Source organism: Mus caroli, chromosome 15 (genome assembly GCF_900094665.2).
Source record: "Mus caroli chromosome 15, CAROLI_EIJ_v1.1, whole genome shotgun sequence".
Classification (NCBI taxonomy): domain Eukaryota; kingdom Metazoa; phylum Chordata; class Mammalia; order Rodentia; family Muridae; genus Mus; species Mus caroli.
This window is the reverse complement of record NC_034584.1, coordinates 49,210,542-49,230,635: the sequence shown is the minus strand read 5'-3', so window position 1 is coordinate 49,230,635 and position 20,094 is coordinate 49,210,542. Positions and strand designations below refer to the sequence as shown.

At 41.9% G+C, this 20,094-nt stretch overlaps 1 protein-coding gene across 3 annotated transcripts in view; it reads left to right on the top strand.

Annotated features, from left to right (window-relative positions):
- The first annotated feature begins 440 nt into the window (after positions 1-440).
- Taf2 (TATA-box binding protein associated factor 2) overlaps positions 441-20,094 on the top strand; it is a 57,531-nt gene continuing 37,877 nt past the window's right edge. Inside the window, exons 1-10 of one of the 3 annotated variants that reach the window (XM_021183378.1) lie at positions 441-746; positions 1,145-1,199; positions 6,626-6,786; positions 7,922-8,040; positions 9,348-9,489; positions 10,182-10,413; positions 12,588-12,772; positions 13,752-13,865; positions 16,907-17,006; positions 18,633-18,718. In XM_021183378.1, coding sequence (XP_021039037.1) covers positions 664-746; positions 1,145-1,199; positions 6,626-6,786; positions 7,922-8,040; positions 9,348-9,489; positions 10,182-10,413; positions 12,588-12,772; positions 13,752-13,865; positions 16,907-17,006; positions 18,633-18,718 — 1,277 coding nt within the window. In that variant the 5' untranslated portion in view covers positions 441-663. Of the gene's footprint in view, positions 747-1,144; positions 1,200-6,625; positions 6,787-7,921; positions 8,053-9,347; positions 9,490-10,181; positions 10,414-12,587; positions 12,773-13,751; positions 13,866-16,906; positions 17,007-18,632; positions 18,719-20,094 lie in introns of all 3 variants that reach the window. The other 2 variants (XM_029469800.1, XM_029469799.1) reach the window with 2 other exon arrangements.

Sequence of the window (20,094 nt, the reverse complement as noted above, 5' to 3'; positions counted from 1 at the left end):
TCAAAAATGTCAAAAAAAAAAAATCTGTTAATTCATAAGACAAATACGGAGGCCATGGGACTTCTGGCTTGAGAGTTCCCTGCGGTCTGATTACACATTTGGAGTTTAAACCACAAGGTCCAAATGGGTGAGTTTGTCCTTGACAGCAATGGTTTTGGGACCATTACTAGGTCCTAGTCCCTCACCCCTTCCATCCTTTCTTGTCTTCCACAAGCACGATTCACCTAACACTTAACGTCCCTTCCTTCCTTCCCCATCTTCCTTTTCTCACCCAGTAACTCTTCCCTCTGCTCTCTTAATTTTAGAAATAGTTTTGAGACAAAGGAGAAAAGCCAGACGCGAAATCCCTAACTTACCCGCAAACCCCGCCCACTCACGCCCGGACAAGACTTCCGGGTTCTGCCTCCGCGGCCGCGCCACTTCCTCTGACGTCACCGGTCAGAGGTGACCGGCAAGATGTCCGCAGGCGGCGGCGGCGGCTTAGAGCTCCTGTAGCGCGGCTCATCTGTGTGACAGGGGCCGGGCGGAGGCGGCTGAGAGCGGTCGGGGAGGGAACAGGAGGCGGAGGACGGGTGGCCAGGCGCTCCGGGTGCACGGGCCGCTACCGGGAATGCGCTGCAGCGCCCCGTGCAGCCTGAAAGGCGAGCCCCGCAGGAGCTCTTCATGCCGCCCACCGGCTTAGAGTCCTCCAGGATGAACAGGAAGAAAGGAGACAAGGGCTTCGAAAGCCCACGGCCGTACAAATTATAAGTACCTTTCCCCTACTCCGTTTCTCGCCCTGCTCTGATTTTGTTTTCATTGATTCTGTGAGTGACTTGATGAGTCCGGGAAACTAGTGGGAAATTAGAGCCCACTCCAGGGGACATGATGTTTGTAGGGTGAAACGGTTTTGAATAATTGTTCAGCATACTCCTTTCCCCCCACGGGCTCATAAACCTTTCTTAAAGTACCGCTATATTTTTTTGTCAAGTCAAACCTTTTCATGGCTGTTGCTAGATTTAAAATAATCAGGTTACTCATTTGGTAGAATTCGAAGACAAACTTTACTGTGTGGTTTTTGAGCGGCTCAGTATATAGTCCCTATTCGTACTTAGATTTATGCTTTCCTATAATAATAGTAGTTTCTTTTTTTTTTTATATATACAACCCATCAGGTCGTCTGTATCAACAACATAAACTTCCAGCGAAAATCTGTTGTGGTAAGATCACTCCCAGTCATAAGCAGTTTAAGTCAGCCTTTCACAGTTCTTGGGGGGAATTCTATAGTCTTCCAGATTATATGGTGTCCCAGAATAAGAAATTAGAATTCAAGTCTCTTTTGCTAAACATGCTGTTCTCTGTTCTCCTCACCTTTTCCCATTTCCTGATTAAAAGGTTCAATATGCTAAGTATGTTGTGAAATAGGAAGTCTTTATAGTCAAACACCTTACTTTGTGCATTAGACAGGACAGCCTGTAGTTATAGCAGTCTTAGATTCAGCTGCTCATTTATGGAGTGTCTTTTGGAATATTTGTCACACATTGCTATATGGGGATAGAACGTGAAAGCATTAGGGAGTATTTTTAATTTAAGTTTTTACTTCAGCAGTATAGGAAACTCATGATACCTGTCAGTGAAGCTTGGCGTTATTAGAGTCAACATGATTGATAGAATTATACTGTGTTAGTTGAATTGCTCTTGTCTATAAGACATTCCTTTTTTTGTTTCGTTTTTTTGTTTTTCGAGACAGGGTTTCTCTGTATAGCCCTGGCTGTCCTGAAACTCACTCTGTAGACCAGGCTGGCCTCGAACTCAGAAATCCACCTGTCTCTGCCTCCCAAGTGCTGGGATTAAAGCGTGCGCTACCACTGCCCGGCTATAAGACGTTCCTTGGTATATGTATATTAACCCATTGATTCTTCACTGTAATCTCTTGACATAGATAAGATTTCAGTCCCAGCTCCCCCGCCCCCGTCCTGCTTGCTCTGGCCATATTTATTTCATATATGTGGGTACACTGTCACTGTCTTCAGACACAGCAGAAGACAGCATCGGATGCCCATTGCAGATGGTTGTGAGCCACCATGTGGTTGTTGTGAATTGAACTCTGGACCTCTGGAAGAGCAGTGGGTGTTCTTAACTGTTGAGCCATCTCTCCAGCCCCCTCAGTCCAAATTTGATGAATGAGGGAGCTGAGTGTATACAGGTAAAGGGAAAGTGGGTAAATAAAGTATTGATAGAAGAACAAAGCTACTGCCTACATGTAGCCTAGCAGAAGAGCCTCTGGTGGACATCGTTCACACGTTTGTGCTGTTACTTTCTGTAATCCACAAGAGAATATGCTTGCTTGCATTTAGTATCCTGGAATAGAGAAATGAACAGTCCACCTTTTCCACCGTAATAGCCCTTACTTCACTGGGTAGGGACCCATTATTATAACTTGTATTATATTATAGGGCTAAACAAGTAAGCATTAGTCCTTTTCTAATAGACTTGATCTATCATATCATTTCGTTACATGGCCTCTAAATACTTCCTGCCTGACTACTGGACTGTAGGGATGTTTGCGAGTTCAGATGTTCAATTCAGAAGAACCAAGATTTGATAATATCAGCAAGGTTTGGTGAGGTTTTTTGTTTTGTTTTGCTTTTGTTCTCAGAACCGATAGTGTCCTGGCATACTGTTGCAGATCCTTCTGGCTATTCTGAGAAAATAGATTCAGGAGGCCGTGTGGTAGAGAGTGGTTTTCCACAGCCTCTGTTCTAGGGCTGTGAACTGGCTTAGGACTAGAAATTATAAATCATCTCTCCTGCTGCACTGTGAGGCATTTTTCCTCCCCAGAAGACCTAGAGTTTTTTCTGTTTACTGGGCAACCCCATCAAAAACTATCTGTTTATATCTTTCTTCAGCACCTGATAGTGAGTGAACTATGAAGTTAGTTCTGTGGGTCAGAATACTATGTTTAAGATGGTACAATGGTACGATCCTTGTTAGGAAGTTGAGGTGGGAAGATTAATTGAGCCTAGGAAATGTAGACCAGCCTGGGCAAAGAGGAGAAATCACCTCTTTATAAAACCAACTGAACATGATGGTACACACCTGAAACCCCCATTCTGGAGGTTGAGGCAGGAAGATTGGAGGTTTGACATGATCCTGGACTGCATAGGGTGATCTGTTTCAAAAACAATCATGCAGTCTCCCTCTGTGGCTTATTTTGATGACTATGCCCATTCATGAGTAAATTTTGAACATATTTTTAAGTAAATTTTGAACATCCTTCTGGGCACAGAGTGGAATGTTATAATTAGAGAAGAGGGTAATAGGCAGAGGAGGATTTCTTAGCTGGTGTAGCTCTGTCCTGCAGAGGATCCTCTGAAGGATCATTTATAGGAGGGAGAGAAAGACGAAAATGTACCTGTGGGACAAGAGAGTTTGGTGGCTGGTAAGAGAGTGATTTAGGGTCAGGTTTTGGGATGAGCAGAGAAGAAAGTCCCAGAAATTGCAGGAGCAAAGGAAGAGTCCAGTTTCTGATTGAAGGAAAGGGCCATGAAAGGAGAAGCACTGGACATTCAAACTCAGCAGTGTCAGGCGGTGTCTCAGATGGTGACTTTGATTGCCATGCTGGAATGGAGGAACTCTAGTGACCTGGGTAAAGGAAGTTGAAGTCATTGTTATCAGAAGGGTCTCTGGCCTCTGCTGCCTGACTGCAGGGATTATAGGCATGCATGCGTTCCATGCCCACCAGGATCGCATAGTTTCTAAGTGATGAATCCATGATTCAGGTATTTATAAGGGTCCTTTTCCATATTATCAGGAGATACACATTTAATTACAAATGACTGCTGCCCTGGTTTTTTTAGTGTTTACTGCATTCAATATAATAAATGGCCAAGAAATAGCAGTGAGACTGCCTAGTTTCCTAAGTTATCATAAATAAGAGAATAGGTAGCTTCCCTCAGACATTGAGGAGCTATTTCATTTAAGTGTAGTTAATAGTTTTCAAAAAGATTAGAAGACATGGGACAGCCAGCTGTGACATGGTGGAGAAAGTCCTAAAACGGAAGGATAATGCTGAGGTGTTTGATAGTTTGAGGATTTGAATTATGTCAGTGGGATAGAATGCTTGAGCGGAAGCTTGTGACAGTTAATAGATCTGATTGTAGCATGCAGGTTAGGGCCCTGTGACATCAGGGAACTGTTTTCTTGACACATATTCCCTTCACTTTATATTATCAGTGTTAGTTTAGAAAACCAAATGCTGTTCTTATATTCTTAACCAGGTAACTATGGTTTAATAACTCTCTCCATAACTTTTTGTTTGTTTGTTTGTTTTTTGAGACAGGGTTTCTCTGTGTGGCCCTGGCTGTCCTGGAACTCACTCTGTAGACCAGGCTGGCCTCGGAACTCAGAAATCCGCCTGCTTCTGCCTCCCATATGCTGGGATTAAAGCGTGCACCACCATGCCTGGCTTTTCCATAACTTTCTAATTCACTTTTCTTTTTAAATTATTTTTTTTTTAAAAAAGATTTATTTATTTATTATATGTAAGTACACTGTAGCTATCTTCAAACACATCAGAAGGGGGCATCAGATCTCATTACGGATGGTTGTGAGCCATCATGTGGTTGCTGGGACTTGAACTCAGGACCTCCGGAAGAACAGTCAGTGCTCTTAACCGCTGAGCCATCTCTCCAACCCTTCTTTTTAGATTCTTGATACAGGGGCTCACTATATAACTCATGCTGACATCAGACTGGCTATCCTTTTGCCTTATCCTTCTAAGTGTTGAAGTTATAAATATATCAGAATCACCTTTTTCTTTTTCTTCTCCTTCCACAGCCCCCCTCCCCTGGCTCCCAGACATCCTCACTGTGCAGCTCTTGCTGTCTCAGAACTTACTTTGTAGATCAGGCTGGCCTTGAACTCACAGAGATCTTCATGTCTCAGCCTCTGAGCACTGGTTTTAAGGTGTGTGCTACCACACCCAGCACCAAGTTCATTTGGTTTTATTTGCTGGTTTTCTACTTACTCTAAGCTTTTTCTGTAGGGTGGTCATTGGGTGATTGACAGAGTAGTCTGAGACAAGTTGGGGCTTGGCATGGTGTCACTCACCTTTAATCCCAGCTCAGAGGCAGAGGCAGAGGCAGACCTTTGAGTTTGAGGCCAACTGGTTCACCATGGAGACTTCCAGCCTAGCTAAGACTCTAGTGGGAGGGAGGGATCTATGTATGGGCTTTCTGCTACACTGGCTTGTGGTTTGCAACTTTTCTCTGTCCAGCAGAGGATTTTGCTGTGTAGGCAAGGCTAGTTTCAAATTTGTGGCCATCTCCTGCCTTCACTTCTGAAGTCCTAGTGGCACAAGCATGTGTCACCACCAGTTTAATTTGCACTTCTAAATACAAAACTTTTCTAGCCTTTGCTTTCTCTGATGTAATAAGCTGTTGATCCATGCTAACGGTTTGACTTAAGACTATGTGTCTCTTATTTCAGAACTGGGAGCATAGTGGCTGTAGAATTGCATGTGTTTTGAGGGGTTGGTATAAAGATTATACAGAAAATATTCATGAACTTTATATAAAGCCCTTATGCCCAGAGGATTATAAGCTAGTAGAAACAGATAGGGCTATCTAGCTAGCATTTTGTTAACTTTATTAATTTATGTATAAAAGCTAATCTTGAAATACTTTTCAACAGTACTTATATCTTCTAGGGCATTTGGGTAAAATGTTTCAAGTAGCTCTTTTTCCCTCAGATTTGGTATCAGGATTAGAGAGTGCCTCAGAAGGTAGAATGGTACCTGTCACGTGACAGGAGCACCTCTATCTAGCCCTCTCTGCTGACTGCGTGCCTCCTGTGGGGCTCGGAGACCCTCATACTCACCGCATAGCATCTGAAGCATTTGATGCCCTCCCAGGGTTCAGGTGTCAGCGCACTAGTTTTCAGTCAAGCTTATGAAAATCACTGGGCCTGCATCCCATAGTTCACCTGTCTTTCCCATTCGAGTTAACGCAGCAGGATGGTGATAAGAGTATTTAGCTGTCAGTTGTAGTGGATAGTTTCTTTCAATGGATGGATGGCACAGCCCTCAGGTAACATGGGAGAGTGTGTATGACATGGGACTGCCTGGTAGGCAGTCACTCAGTACTTGTAAGTGCTGCTGCTCCCACCTGCTTTGTTCTCTCCGGCAGCACTTGCTGCTTTGTTCCCTCATTTATCTCCTGTGAGAAGATCATACTTGTTAGCTTCAGTATTGTAGTTTTTAAAGCCCAAGTTCTTCGTACCGTCAGATTATTTGACTTCAACCTCCTGATCATGACTTTCTTCTCTACCAGTTTCTGGTCCTCTAGCCTAGTTAGGTTGCAGTCTACCTAGAAATTCTTGTATTTGAGACTAGTAAATGTTTTCACTTTTCCAGTCAACAGTGGCTAACTTACCACAAATTGCACAGATAAAAGAAGGCTCGTAAAGACTAGATAAATGTACTCAGTCAGTCACTGGCACAGTTAATGTTTAGAATTAAGATTCTCGGAGAACACTCACGTGTGCATTGGGATTTTATTTTCAGAGGTAGCATATATAAGTAGTAATTAAGGAAACATGCTCAATAACATTCTGGCATTTGCAATGTTGTTCTTTGTTTTTACAGGGATTTGTGGAGCTAACTATATTTCCTACAGTTGCCAACTTGAATAGAATTAAGTTGAACAGTAAACAGTGTCGAATATACCGAGTCCGGATCAATGACTTGGAGGCTGCTTTTATTTATAATGACCCAACCTTAGAAGTTTGTCACAGTGAATCGAAACAGTAAGTTGGGCACGTTAAGAAGCTGCTGTCTGTACGTCATCCTGTCACTGTTTTCAGAGATTGGGTTAATGTTTTTCAACAAACTTTCCCATTCTTATTGTAATAGAGCTATGTGTTGCATAATTTCTGTTGCTTTTACTGCCCTGCAAATTTCCGCTCAAGGGTTTCCTCACCTTTGTCCAACATAGTAAGTTACTAAATTTCCCTTCTTACAGCTTTAAAGAAGTATTATCTGGGAATTTTCAGCACACTTATTTTTGTTAAATTATCTTAATCATGTTTCTGTTTTAATCTTATCCATGTTTACTTGATAAATACCAAGAAATTATTTCAGTGAGTTGGATGGTCACCATCATCTTCAGACCAGAGACACTGTAAAATACTCTACTAAATGGTTTCACTATTTTAAGGTATCTTATGAAATACAATATCCACTGTCAACTATATTGGAGGGCATTTTTAAAAAGCCTTGATAGCTCTAGATCATATTATTTCTGAGATTCTCAGTGTTTTGTAGTGGGATGCAGGTGCAGATATAAACTCTTCAATGAGGATAGTATTTCACTAGCCTAGGACGTATCATATTGCTTTAAAGAGTTATCCCAGCCAAGCAATATCAGTATTACCTAGCAACTATTTAGTTCTGCACATCTCAAGTATTAGCCCAAACGTACCGAATCAGACAGGATGGGGTCCCACCCTAGCAAGCCTTCTAGAGGATTCTCATAGGGCCTGAAGCTAATTTACACTGATACTGGACATGTAGTGATCTTGGCATTTCAGAGTTAGTGAAGGATGTGAACTTTATCAGTTTAACAGTTCTTTTGAGCTATTGGCTCCCTCCCTCCCTCCCTCCCTCCCTGTTTTGAGCCCAGGCTGTCCTTGAACTCAGAGAGATCTTCCTGCTTCTGCCTCTAGAGTACTGGGATTAAAGGCATGCGCCACCATGTCTGTCACATAATACTTCTTAACATGGTGAATAAGTATCAGGATTGGATAACTTGGCTAAAAAAGTATTCTTATGAATTGTGTAAGAAGACATAATACTTAGAAATAATTGATGCCATTGATATTTAGGGAGATCTGGTGAAATGTGTGGCTTGCTGTTATTACAAGTTGGCTTTTATCTCCCCAGGAGAAACCTCAATTATTTTTCCAATGCGTATGCAGCTGCAGTCAGTGCTGTGGACCCTGATGCGGGGAATGGAGAACTCTGCATTAAGGTTCCCTCAGAGCTCTGGAAACATGTCGATGGTAAAGCACCAGGAATGTATTACTACCATGAAATAAGCCTTGCTAAATGGGTCCTGGATTAATATGAATATGTTAGCCACGGGCTGTTACAAATTGTCTGGTTTCAGTGCAAGAAAACCACTTTGTAGATGCAAGGAATGTTCTCTATCAAAGGAGCTATGCCACCAGCTCCCTTTTTTTTTTTTTTGCTTTTTTTTCTGGCTGTCCTAGACCTCTCTCTGTAGACCAGGCTGGCCTCGAACTGAGAGACCCATCTGCCTCAGTCTCCTATGTCTTTGGACCAAAGGCCTGTGCTACCACACCCGGCTGTTTTGCCTTTTTAATGAAAGGTACTTTTCATGTGAATAGATCCATTTGGTATAGTAGCATTATTGCCACATTAGCAGTCCTTGTTTTTCCAGAATAGCTTCTCAAGTTCCACCATAAGCTCACTGGGCTGCCTTGTGGTCAAGGCGATGTGAGAACATGGGCTTATGCCACTTGTGCTATATTTGAATTTATCCTTGCTAAATCTTCATGATCCATTCTTTAAAGATTTAACCAGTACAGTTATTGTTTGAAAACTTCTTATAAAAGTCAAAGAAGAGAGACAGCTGTTTTCAGTGTGTTTGGGAGCAGATGAGAAATGGTGGTGTTACTCAGTGTAGGGCACGTGTAGAAGCTTATCGTGGGGCATGCACTTGTAATATCTGGGGGAAATGAAAATATCTCCTTTTAGCACAAGGTGGGTTTTACTATACAGACCTAGAATATAATTGAAGAACATAATAGACGGTGCAGTTTCTTTAATAACCCTCCCCACTCTACTTCCCTTCCTTTACTCGCCAAAGTCAAGTAGAACTGACAGTTTGGGAGAAAATGCAAAAGGAGAAAAAACTCAAAATGTAGAATTGCAATTGGATTGGACAGGCCTTAAAGCATCTGTATTAGGGGGTTTGGAATTTTTCTGAAAACGTTGCATGTTGTCAGAAATGCTGAGAATTAGCTCTAGTTAGTGGTGTGTTTTGTGAGAGATTACAAGCAGCAGCTAGAGAGACTGGGGAAAGCTATCAGCTAGAGTAGGTGATCACTGTAAGTGCCTGTGTGGTGGCAAGTGAGCGTGTGGTGGCTTTGTTTTATGTACTGCCCTAGATTCCAGGCCTCTAGCATCTAGGCAGGGGCCCTCCCACTGGAGCTCCATCCCAGGCAGCTCTGGGGTTTCTCAATATGTATGATGCTTGGGCTGTGGGTCTCATGTGCTATATTCATTATATAGGTTACTGTTGCTTATTTACGTGTCAGTGAATGTATATGTTTATTTATTACAGAGTTGAAGGTCCTGAAGATACATATTAATTTTTCTTTGGATCAACCAAAAGGAGGTCTTCATTTTGTGGTACCCAGTGTAGAGGGGAGTATGGCAGAGAGAGGTGCTCATGTCTTCTCTTGTGGGTATCAAAATTCTACAAGGTAGATTATAAATTCATATTTTTCAATTAATGTAATTTTTCTAGTTGCATTTTTAAGTATTGACTGTGCAGTGTATTTTCTTGAATGGCCAGTGTAAGCTTGGTCCCTCCAACCCTAAGCTGCTTCTGAGTCGTGTCTGTTGAGTGTTCCTTCTCACAGGGAAGAGTTTGGAAATGACCTATCAGCTCCAGTCTTTAACTTTATAGTGAGCTTTAGCATGCATGCAGAAAACTGCAGCATTTAAATGTAAAGAGATAGTAACTTTTCACAAGTGAAAAAACCTGTGGAGCTCCCAGTCAGACCAGCACAGATAGCACCATCACTGGGCAAAGTCTCCTCTGATCCTAGTCAGGATTCTCACCTGGCATTCTGTCTGCTCCGCTCCTGAAACACCATTGACTGTGCTTGGTTTTGGGCTCATTCATGCTTGTGCTCTTTCTAGCCAGCTTTGCTGTTGCTTGACATCAGTGGGTTTACATAAGGACCTACCTCTTTATTCTCATGCTTGGTAGTTCACTACGTGTTACTGAAGTTGTTTGTAATGCGAGTGTTCCCTCAGATTATTAATTCTCCTAAGGCTGCACTTTAGGATTGTTGATATTTTGGTGCTGTGTACTGATTCTATTATACAGGAAGACCTGACCTGAGATTTGAAGTCTGAAGTATACTTTGTACTGTGAATCTGCTTGTAGATTTTGGTTCCCGTGTGTTGATTCATACTCTGAGTTGTGTACCTGGAAATTAGAATTTACAGTAGATGCTGCAATGGTAGCCGTGTCCAATGGAGATTTGGTGGAGACAGTGTATACCCATGACATGAGAAAGAAGACCTTCCATTATATGCTTACTATTCCTACAGCAGCATCCAATATCTCCTTGGCCATTGGACCATTTGAAATACTTGTGGATCCATACATGCATGAGGTACGTGTGTGTGCACTTGTCTTTTTCTTCTCTGTACTTTTACTCCTTAGGAAAGAAAGGCACAAGTAAATAAACAAGATTTTTCAGTGTTTAACTGCTTTAAACACTTGAACACAATCACTAAAAAGAAAATATTTCACATCACATTTATTTGGAATGAAAATCATTTTGATGAGTTTGTTGACCAGGATTCTTTATCAATACCTCGGTAGCTGAAGTGAGAACACATCTTATTATTTACCTTTTCTTTAAAACTACGGTCTCTCTGTTAGCCCTTGAAGTCAGGTGTCCCATGGTACTGCGCTTGTGCTTTAATTCCAACTTGTAGTTTCCCAAATTAGTAATAACGTTTGGTTTTAGAAACCAACTTACACTCTAGCCAAGGCGTCCTTTCTTAATGCTAAGCATGTATTAGAAAAAATCACAAAGCTTTTATATATTTAAAATAGTTTACTTATATCCATTTCTCTAATCATAACATATATCCTTTTAGCCTTGACCCCATGTGTTGTGTCCACTTTTTTTAATCCGGACCTTTGAAACTGTTTTAGGTTTACTTTCCTTCGTCTTGTTTTTGTTTTTCTTCAGCAGGCTTGCTGTGTGGCCCAGGCTTTCCTCAAACTCATGTGAACCATCCTGCCTCAACTTCCTGGCCCCCGAGGCATGCACTACTGCATCTGGCTTTTATTTAAACTTTTGTCTAACATGAAGTGATTGCTAACAATGTCATCTTCTGGATGACACATAACTGGGTTCTTGTTTGTCTTGAGGCAGTCTCACTATGGAGCTCTGGCTGGGTTTGAACTGGTGACCCTCTGCTCACTGTTCTAGAGGCGGTGGGGACTGGGAGAATGGCCTGCTGAAGGGGAACTTTATTCAGAGCATCGGACAGTTATACTCTGAGGGTTAGAGTCACATGAGTAAACTATGTGCAATTACAGAGGCAAGCCACATGGGGAAACCCACCACTGGGGCTCCACGTGGCAGAAACCAAGTTTTTCCATGGAGGTCTATAAACAGCAATAGGCAGTTATAGTGAATAATCTGAAGTAAACTTAATTTTAACTTCTTTTTTTTTTAAAGATTTATTTATTTATTATATGTAAGTACACTGTAGCTGCCTTCAGACACTCCAGAAGAGGGCGCCAGACCTCACTACGGATGGTTGTGAGCCACCATGTGGTTGCTGGGATTTGAACTCCGGACCTTCGGAAGAGCAGTCGGGTGCTCTTACCCACTGAGCCATCTCACCAGCCCTAATTTTAACTTCTGTGTGCTACACCTGGGAGGATCGCAAAAACATATTCCAAAAACAGTTGCAGTGTTTTTGAAGAAGCTGACCAAGGTCACAAAGTTCTCGTATTGGTTTCTTCGAAGTTTCCGCACAAGCACTCAGAATTCTCCTCACAGGACTCCATTCTTGGAACATGAAGCACTGGGATTACAGATGTGGCTACCGTCCCTGGCTTCTTCATTCATTTGGCATAGAAGTGTTTCATAAGACAGTCTATGATACTTGTTTTGAATTTAGCTTAATATGAAAACTGTGACTGTTACTTCTGTTGTGAGTCTACCTCTTTACTGCCAGTGTGGCTCACCTGTATTGAGCGCAGCAGTATTTGGTCTGTAGCTGCAGCTTCAGAGGATAACTGGAGTGATTGCTCCTGTCTGCTGAGAGTACTGATAGCATTAACTAGTTTATGCTGAGGTCACTGTGCAGCCCAGACGGCTTCAGCATCCCAAGGGTTAGAATTACTGTTCTGAGCCATCACTGGCACGGCAACATAAACTGTTAATTTCTAGATTCAGCTTAGTGGGCCTTACCGTTGGGCGTGTGAAAGCCATTGATCTTCAACATTGTACACACACACACACACAAATTACTAAAATATTACTATAAGATGCTCAATGTTAGCTAGGTATAGACACATAAGAGATTATGCTAAGCCTTAAAATTTAATTCTCGTTTATGCAGAGGAGAAAAAATTTAATTTGGAACAGTTTTATTTTCATTGTGTGTAAGCTTATGACATAATCCATTTTAAATTTAATTTTTTTACTACAATGAACATTTTGTAAACCTGATCTGAAAAGCCTACTAATTTTACAATAGCTATTTTTCAACATTATGAAATTTATTGCAAACTAAACATGCCCCTTCTTTTTTTTTTCAGGTTACCCATTTTTGTTTGCCTCAACTTCTTCCGTTGCTTAAACATACTACGTCATACATTCACGAAGTTTTTGAATTTTATGAAGAAATTTTGACTTGTCGCTATCCGTACTCCTGTTTTAAGACGGTCTTCATTGATGAGGCTTACGTTGAAGTGGCCGCTTATGCTTCTATGAGCATTTTCAGGTTGGTGTCCCTTCAAATAGAGAATGCCCAAGTTAGTAATACAAGGAAAGCCTCTTGGCTTATCAGTTCTGAGGCCGGCTTTCAGCATCGAGTAGCATTGAGTTCATAGGTAGTCTGGTGTTTGTAAAAATGTTACAGTGTAGCCTCTTACATAAGGAACTAATGGGTCATGGTGCCTTCTTCCACAGTTACCATCCACATTTCTGGCTTAGTTGTTAATGTTTGGCTCATGCACTGTATAGGTGATGGGTGTGCCTTCTTGGTAGCAGTACGAAACTGACTGGTATCACCCATTTGTTATCAAAATTCTATTTTCCCCTTTGTTTTAGCCCTCCTTTTCTATACATTTTTTTTTTTTGGGGGGGGGAAGTTCCTATTTGTAAGTTTTCTATGTCTGGGCCGTGCCCTTTTCCTGTCTCTGAAGGCTCTCGTGTGTAATGTCGGACACTAGTCCAGGGCATTCTTCAGAACACAGTTGGAAAACTTGAACGGAGCAATGTATTTAGAAGTAAATAACGGAGTGCCAAGATCTAGTAGATGCCAGGAAGAGGGGCTTATTTTTATGACAATTTCCTGGTTTCTGGAGACTGTGTCTCCCCAGCACACGTGCTTCAGGCTGTCTGTGCCCCAGACTGAATGCTGGTTTCCTGGAGTGTGCCTCTGCATCCAACCTGGGAGAGGAGTTGTGAAATTAAGTAATAATCCTATTGTGTTAGGATCCGTTTCGATTAACACTAGTTTCTTCCTCCTTAAAATAGTGATTTATATTTTTGTTAAAATCAGTACAAAACTCTGTTCCTTGCTTTAAGGTAGACTGAAATTCAGATAGATTTTGAAAAGATTAGAAAACTTTTGGGGTGACTATTCTTTTTTCCTTCTGTATTGAACGTAACCTAAAGTTGCATTGCTTTAGAGTGCAGTTCCTGTATTTTGGCTGACTGTGCATCTCTTGGTCCTAAGTGGCTTCTTTGGCTTTCAGCACAAACCTTCTGCATAGCGCCATGATTATAGACGAGACGCCGCTGACCAGACGGTGCTTGGCACAGGCTTTAGCACAGCAGTTCTTTGGATGTTTCATATCCAGGATGTCTTGGTGAGTAACTTCAGAGCTACAGACTGAGCCAGAGGATCAGGAAAGCTGGCTTCCCCTCCCCTTCCCTCTCCTCTTGTTTTTTGACAGTCTCTTGTGGCCCCGTTGTCCTCAACCTCACTATGTAGCTGAGTCTGCCCTTGAACTGATGCTGTTGTGCTCCTCCCAACCCCCCAAGGGGATCACTGGTGTATGCCACATGCTTCGATCTCACTTTCCTTCTTGTCTTGCATTGTAACCTGACTGTGGCCCATAATTTATAAGTGTTGGGGTTATTTCCGACTTTAAAATCAGTATAATTAGCAGGGCACAGAGACACATGCCTTTAACTTCAGGACTCAGCTGGTAGATCTCTGTGAGCTTAAGGCCATTCTGATCTCTGTAGCAAGGTGAGATGATGTTCCCACAGCGTGGTGACACCTGTTTCAAAACCAAACCAAAACAGAACAGTAGAGTTACGAATATTATTTATCATAAAAATAAGAATTCTGAAAAATGTCTTAGTTGTATAGAATGCAGATTTGGATGTGCAGAAAACTAATTAGAATTCCAATGTCACTGTTCAAATATAGAAAACCATTTGAGGTGATTTTAAAAGCAGAATCATTATCTTCAACAATAGTGCTACTAGTGGAGGAATTTGCCTTTTACTTTAGATTTTTGCCAGTTTTCTAGAAAGCAGAGAAAGGGAAGCAGGTTTGGAGCTGGCATGCAGCTCAGAGGTGCAGTACTCTCCTGTAGGTGCGAGGCCCTTAGTCGGAGCCCCAACGCTAAAAACAAAGTGATGGTCTTTCCTTTCTTTGACTTGAGATGACTTTGTATTATTGTTTGTCCGCGTTTTGAGAAGGAGTCTTACACTGTCACTCTGCCTGGCTGTGGACTTACAGTGTAGAATTACGTTGGCGTCAACCTCACAGACATCTACCTGTTTGCATACTGCATGCTAGGATTGCAGTGGAAGGCACACACAAGCTTGTGGTTAATTTAAAGCTCTGTACAAAACTTCCTTGAAATTATATTATCTTTTATATTTAATAATGTAAGATTCTGCTTATTTTTTGCAAATGTAACCCTATTTTTGGTGTGTGCGTGTGTGTGTATGTGTGTGCATGTGTGTGTGTGTGAGATGTATGTCAGTAAATGAGTGGTAGTGCCTATTGCCTTTTCCCTAGAGAAAGTACAACCATCAAACAGTACAGCTTAAGGATGCCATAAAACCCAGGGTATGAAAGTTCTGCCTATGGGTCACAATAAAGAATGTGGGGTTGGAGTTGCCAGTAACTCTGAGCCTTGTACATGCTAGCCAAGCACTCTGTCACTGGTAAGCATTCCCAGTCCACAAACATGGAGGTAACATCTTACCTAGCCCAAGATGATCTTGAACTCACCTATGACAACGAGGGTAACCTTGAATTCTTTTTTTCCCTTATTTTATTTATTTTTATTAGCTATTTTCTTTATATACATTTCAAATGCTATCCCAAAAGTTCCCTATGCCCTCCCTCCTCCCTGCTCCCCTATCCACCCACTCCTGCTTCTTAGCCCTGGCATTCCCCTGTACTGGGGCTTCTCTTCCCAGTGATGATCAACTAGGCCATCTTCTGCTACATATGCAGCTAGAGATACGAGCTCTGGGGGTACTGGTTAGTTCATATTGTTGTTGCACCTATAGGGTTGCAGACCCCTTCAGCTCCTTGGGTGCTTTCTCTAGCTTCTCCATTGGAGGAACCTGTGTTCCATCTTATAGATGACTGTGAGCATCCACTTTTGTATTTGCCAGGCACTGGCATAGCCTCATACGAGACAGCTATAACAGGGTCCCTTCAGCAAAATCTTTCTGGCCTATGCAATAGTGTCTGGGTTTGGTGACTGATTATGGGATGGATGCCCGGGTAGTCTCTGGATAGTCCATCCTTTCGTCTTAGCTCCAAACTTTGTTTCTGTAACTCCTTTCATGGGTATTTTGCTCCCTATTCTAAGGAAGAATGAAATATCCACCCATTGGTCTTCCATCTTCTTGATTTTCTTGTGTTTTGCAAATTGTATCTTGGGTGTTCTATGTTTCTGGGCTAATATCCACTTATCATTGAGTGCATATCTAATGACTTCTTTTGTGATTGGGTTACCTCACTAAGGATGATATCCATTTGTCCAGATACATCCATTTGCCCAAGAATTTCATAAATCCATCGTTTTTAATAGCTGAGTAGTACTCCGTTGTGTAAATGTACCACATTTTCTGTATCCATTCTTCTGTTGAGGGACATCTGGGTTCTTTCCAGCTTCTGGCTATTATAAATAAGGCTGCTATGAACATAGTGGAGCATGTGTTCTTATTACCAGTTGGAACTTCTTCTGGGTATATGCCCAGGAGAAGTATTGCTGGATCTTCCGGTAGTATTATGTCCAATTTTCTGAGGAACCTCCAGACTGACTTCCAGAGTATAACCTTGAATTCTTGACTAGTCTGCCTCTGCCTTCAAGTGCGAAGAATGTGCCTGAATACGTAGCAGATGTGAATTTTTGAGTTAAGTAGCCCTGACTGTGGGCAAGTACTTCTTTAGTGGCAGACAGTCCAAGCAGTGGTGTGAAGAGAGGCGCCACAGTCAGAGCGACTGCACTGCTGAATTCAAAAGCACTGTGAGCTTTGCTTTGCTTTTGTACTAATGATCAAACCCAGGGCTGCAAGCGTGGTGGGAAATCGCTCTCACTGAGCTACACTCTCCCAGACAAACAGTTCCTGTTAGGGGATTCATATACTTAGTGCTTCATTTCAGAGGAAGACAACTGACTACTTACAGTGTGTCAGGCCTTGTCATATGCATTTTATTTTTGACAGTCTTAATATTAAAGATTCACCCAGATGTGAAGAAGGCTAGATGGAAAGGCAGGCAGCTCAGCCTAAAAGACGTGAGGAACTTGATAATTTGTTAATAACCCGCAGTTGCCTAAAAACAGCAGTGGTCTATATCACACTGTGGCTGTTAGTCTCTTTGACTCTGCTTGGCCAGGCTTTCGTGATTAAAAGTTTTGACTTTCCTTAGGTCTGATGAATGGGTGCTGAAGGGAATTTCAGGCTATATTTATGGACTGTGGATGAAAAAAACATTCGGAGTCAATGAGTACCACCATTGGATTAAAGAGGTAAACGAGAGAGATTTGTTTTCCACTTGTAAGTCAGTCATATATGATAATGTTTTTGATTTCCATGTCTTCTGTCTTTTATTCCATTTTCCCTTTATTTTGTGTGTTGGGACAGTGCACATGCTAGGGTGTGTGTGTGCTCAGAAGACAATTTCCCGGAGTTGCTCCTCTGAGTTCCTTACACTGAGTTCCTTACGTCAAGCTCAGGAGCTCGGGCTTTTGGCAAACTTTTCTGCCCACTGAGCCATCTTCTAGCCCCCTTGTCCTCTGTGTTACTTATTGTAATGCACTTTTAAAATATCATTTGAAAATAGCTAACTCTTTTCAAATAAAATGAAAATTACATCACTGGAAAAAAGATTATAACTGAGCTTCCTACTTTTTTTTTTTTTTTGGTTTTTTGAGACAGGGTTTCTCTGTATAGCTCTGGTTGTCTTTGTAGACCAGGCTGGCCTCGAACTCAGAAATCTGCCTGCCTCTGCCTCCCGAGTGCTGGGATTAAAGGCGTGCGCCACTACGCCTGGTTGAGCTTCCTACTTTTGTTTCCAAGTCTTCACTGGGGAAGGATGGTGTAGTGATAGTGTGTGTTCCACCGGGGAGAGTGGTGCGCTGCTCCTGCAGTGTGAATGGTGTTTTGCACACAGTAGCTACTTATATGTCAGGCAGTCTTCTATTCCTACCGTATGTCCTCTGTCATATTTTCTTTCTATTGAAAGATGAAGGCAAAGAATAAAAGCAGTATTTTGTTTATCTATTTCTCACCATGCACATAGATACTTTAATGCTATCATTGGATTGTATTAGATCCTTAAATTCATTGTTTTTAGGTAGAAATATTCCCACCTTAATATCATTATTAAATTATCTCTCTCCAAAAAGTTGCTAGACGGTTCACACACGTAGCACTAGTCTTCCTCTCAGAAGGGAACAACCACTTACAGCGTGTAATACAGTAATACCCTGATTAAAGAGGTATTGACTGTCTTAATTCTCTTACTGCCCCACTCCCCATGTAGGGAAACTAAGGTACATGGAGGTTAAATTATTTAGTAAAGGGTGTGGCTAATCAGCTGTATTGTCAGGATCCAGTTAGCTTTTAACATCTCATCGTGCTGCCTGACACTTTTCTCTGCGTCTAATATTATTTAAACTTCATGAGTGTTCAGTATAGTTATGATGCCTTTTTCAGCTTTTCTTTCTTCCTTTTTTTCTATTAACTTTAATGAGTATTATATGTTAGAGATGAACAGGGTCATTTTAAGTTGATATGTTATTAATATCATTCAATTAACTTCCTGTTGGTTGCATTAGTCCTCAGATGCAAAATACTGAGAAGGAATAAATCAATTTAGAGGACAAATCAGAGAGGCTGAGAAGAGCTGTAAGGAAAAGTTTCTGAGCTGCTGGCAAGCTCTGAAGTCACAAAATACAGGGAGATTTTTGAATCTTAGCATTCATTCATCTTGTGTAGCTTGGTCTGTTTATAAAACCACGAGCTGTTCTCCAGACAGCGTTTGCTTATCTCACATTTACATCTGATTCCAAGAAAGAGAATTTGTGGCCTAGTACTAAAGATTGTTGTATGAAGAAGTTTTCACTGACTCTTGCTTTTGTGTCTTTTTTTAGGAGCTAGATAAAATAGTGGCGTATGAACTGAAAACTGGGGGAGTTTTGCTTCATCCCATATTTGGTGGTGGAAAAGAAAAGGATAAGTATGTGATATTATAAACCTCGTTTTATGGGCTGCCTCATACATACAGGACCATGTGTGCTCCTTGAGGCTGGCTAAGGCCAGAAACGTAATGATAGTGTGGCGCCGCAGCCTGCACTTGTCAGATCCCCTCTCTGCAGTTCTGTTGCATCAGTGAGATGACTGTAACTGAATTTAAGCCTAGGAATGTGAGGCTCTTCTGTTTGACATGCTAAGTTTTCTATAGTTCATCTTCCTCATACTAGCCTTGATAACTTATAAATCTATGGAAGTAGTTATTTTGTTAACCTGAATTGTCAACTGATTCAACTGAGAAGTGCCCAGGGGATTAGTGAAACACACTTGCAAGTCTGTGTGAAGAGGTTGCAGGAGGATTGAGCAGACAAAAAGCTCCTGGAATGTGGGTGCAGTCTGCTGTAGCTTTTGGAGGTACAGGGCTAGATGAAATGAAAGAGAGATGGGACCCTGCAGTTCCCTGCTGCTGCCTGCCTCCCATGAGACAGGAGCTGTGCTCGGCCATGTTCTTCCCATCAGGGAGGGCTAAGCGGAGCCACAGTAAATCCTTCCACTTCCCAGTCATTTTGCTCAGGTTTTTGTTACATACAAAAAGTTTAACACAGTAAATTTGTACCAGAGGTAGAGCTGTTGCTGTCTCTAATCGTAACCATGTTTCTTAAGCCTTTGGAACTGAATTTTGAAAGGAATTTGGAACAGTTTGGAGATGTAGGCGTCAGCATCTCTAGACTGCTGTAAGTTTAGTGGACAGTTCTATTAGGAGCTCAGAAGATCAGATGCCAAGAGAAATATGGGCAGTAAAGACCAACTCAGGAAGTTTATGATATGACTAAGAACTCTACTTGGAATTGGGTGAGAGGCCATGTGTGTCACATTATTGTAAAAAACAGGTCTACATTTGTCTATCCTGAGATTCAAGGTAGCCCAGTTAGTAAGCTTTGGTATGGATTTTGCTTGTAGCTTTTAGACAGATTTACTGAGAAAATTATGAGCAAAAAACCTTGTTTGCCCAGAAAAGAAACACATAAAGGGGAGTGGTAGCCAAAGAGATTAAGACCATTAAAAGAAGAAAGGGCTTTGCTCCTGGACAGTGGAAAAGGCCCTTGAAGTGCCTGTATCCCACCTGCCATAAGGGCGTGGGAATGAAGCCATGGGCAGAGTCAAGACTCCAGGAAGCTGCAAGAAGCCAGACTGCCCAGGGCAGAAAGCTCATTTGCTATGAAAGGATGAGAGGCAGCCAGTGCCATGCTGTTTAAGAACTTAAGGCCCAGCCGGGCGTGGTGGCGCACGCCTTTAATCCCAGCACTCGGGAGGCAGAGGCAGGCGGATTTCTGAGTTCGAGGCCAGCCTGGTCTACAAAGT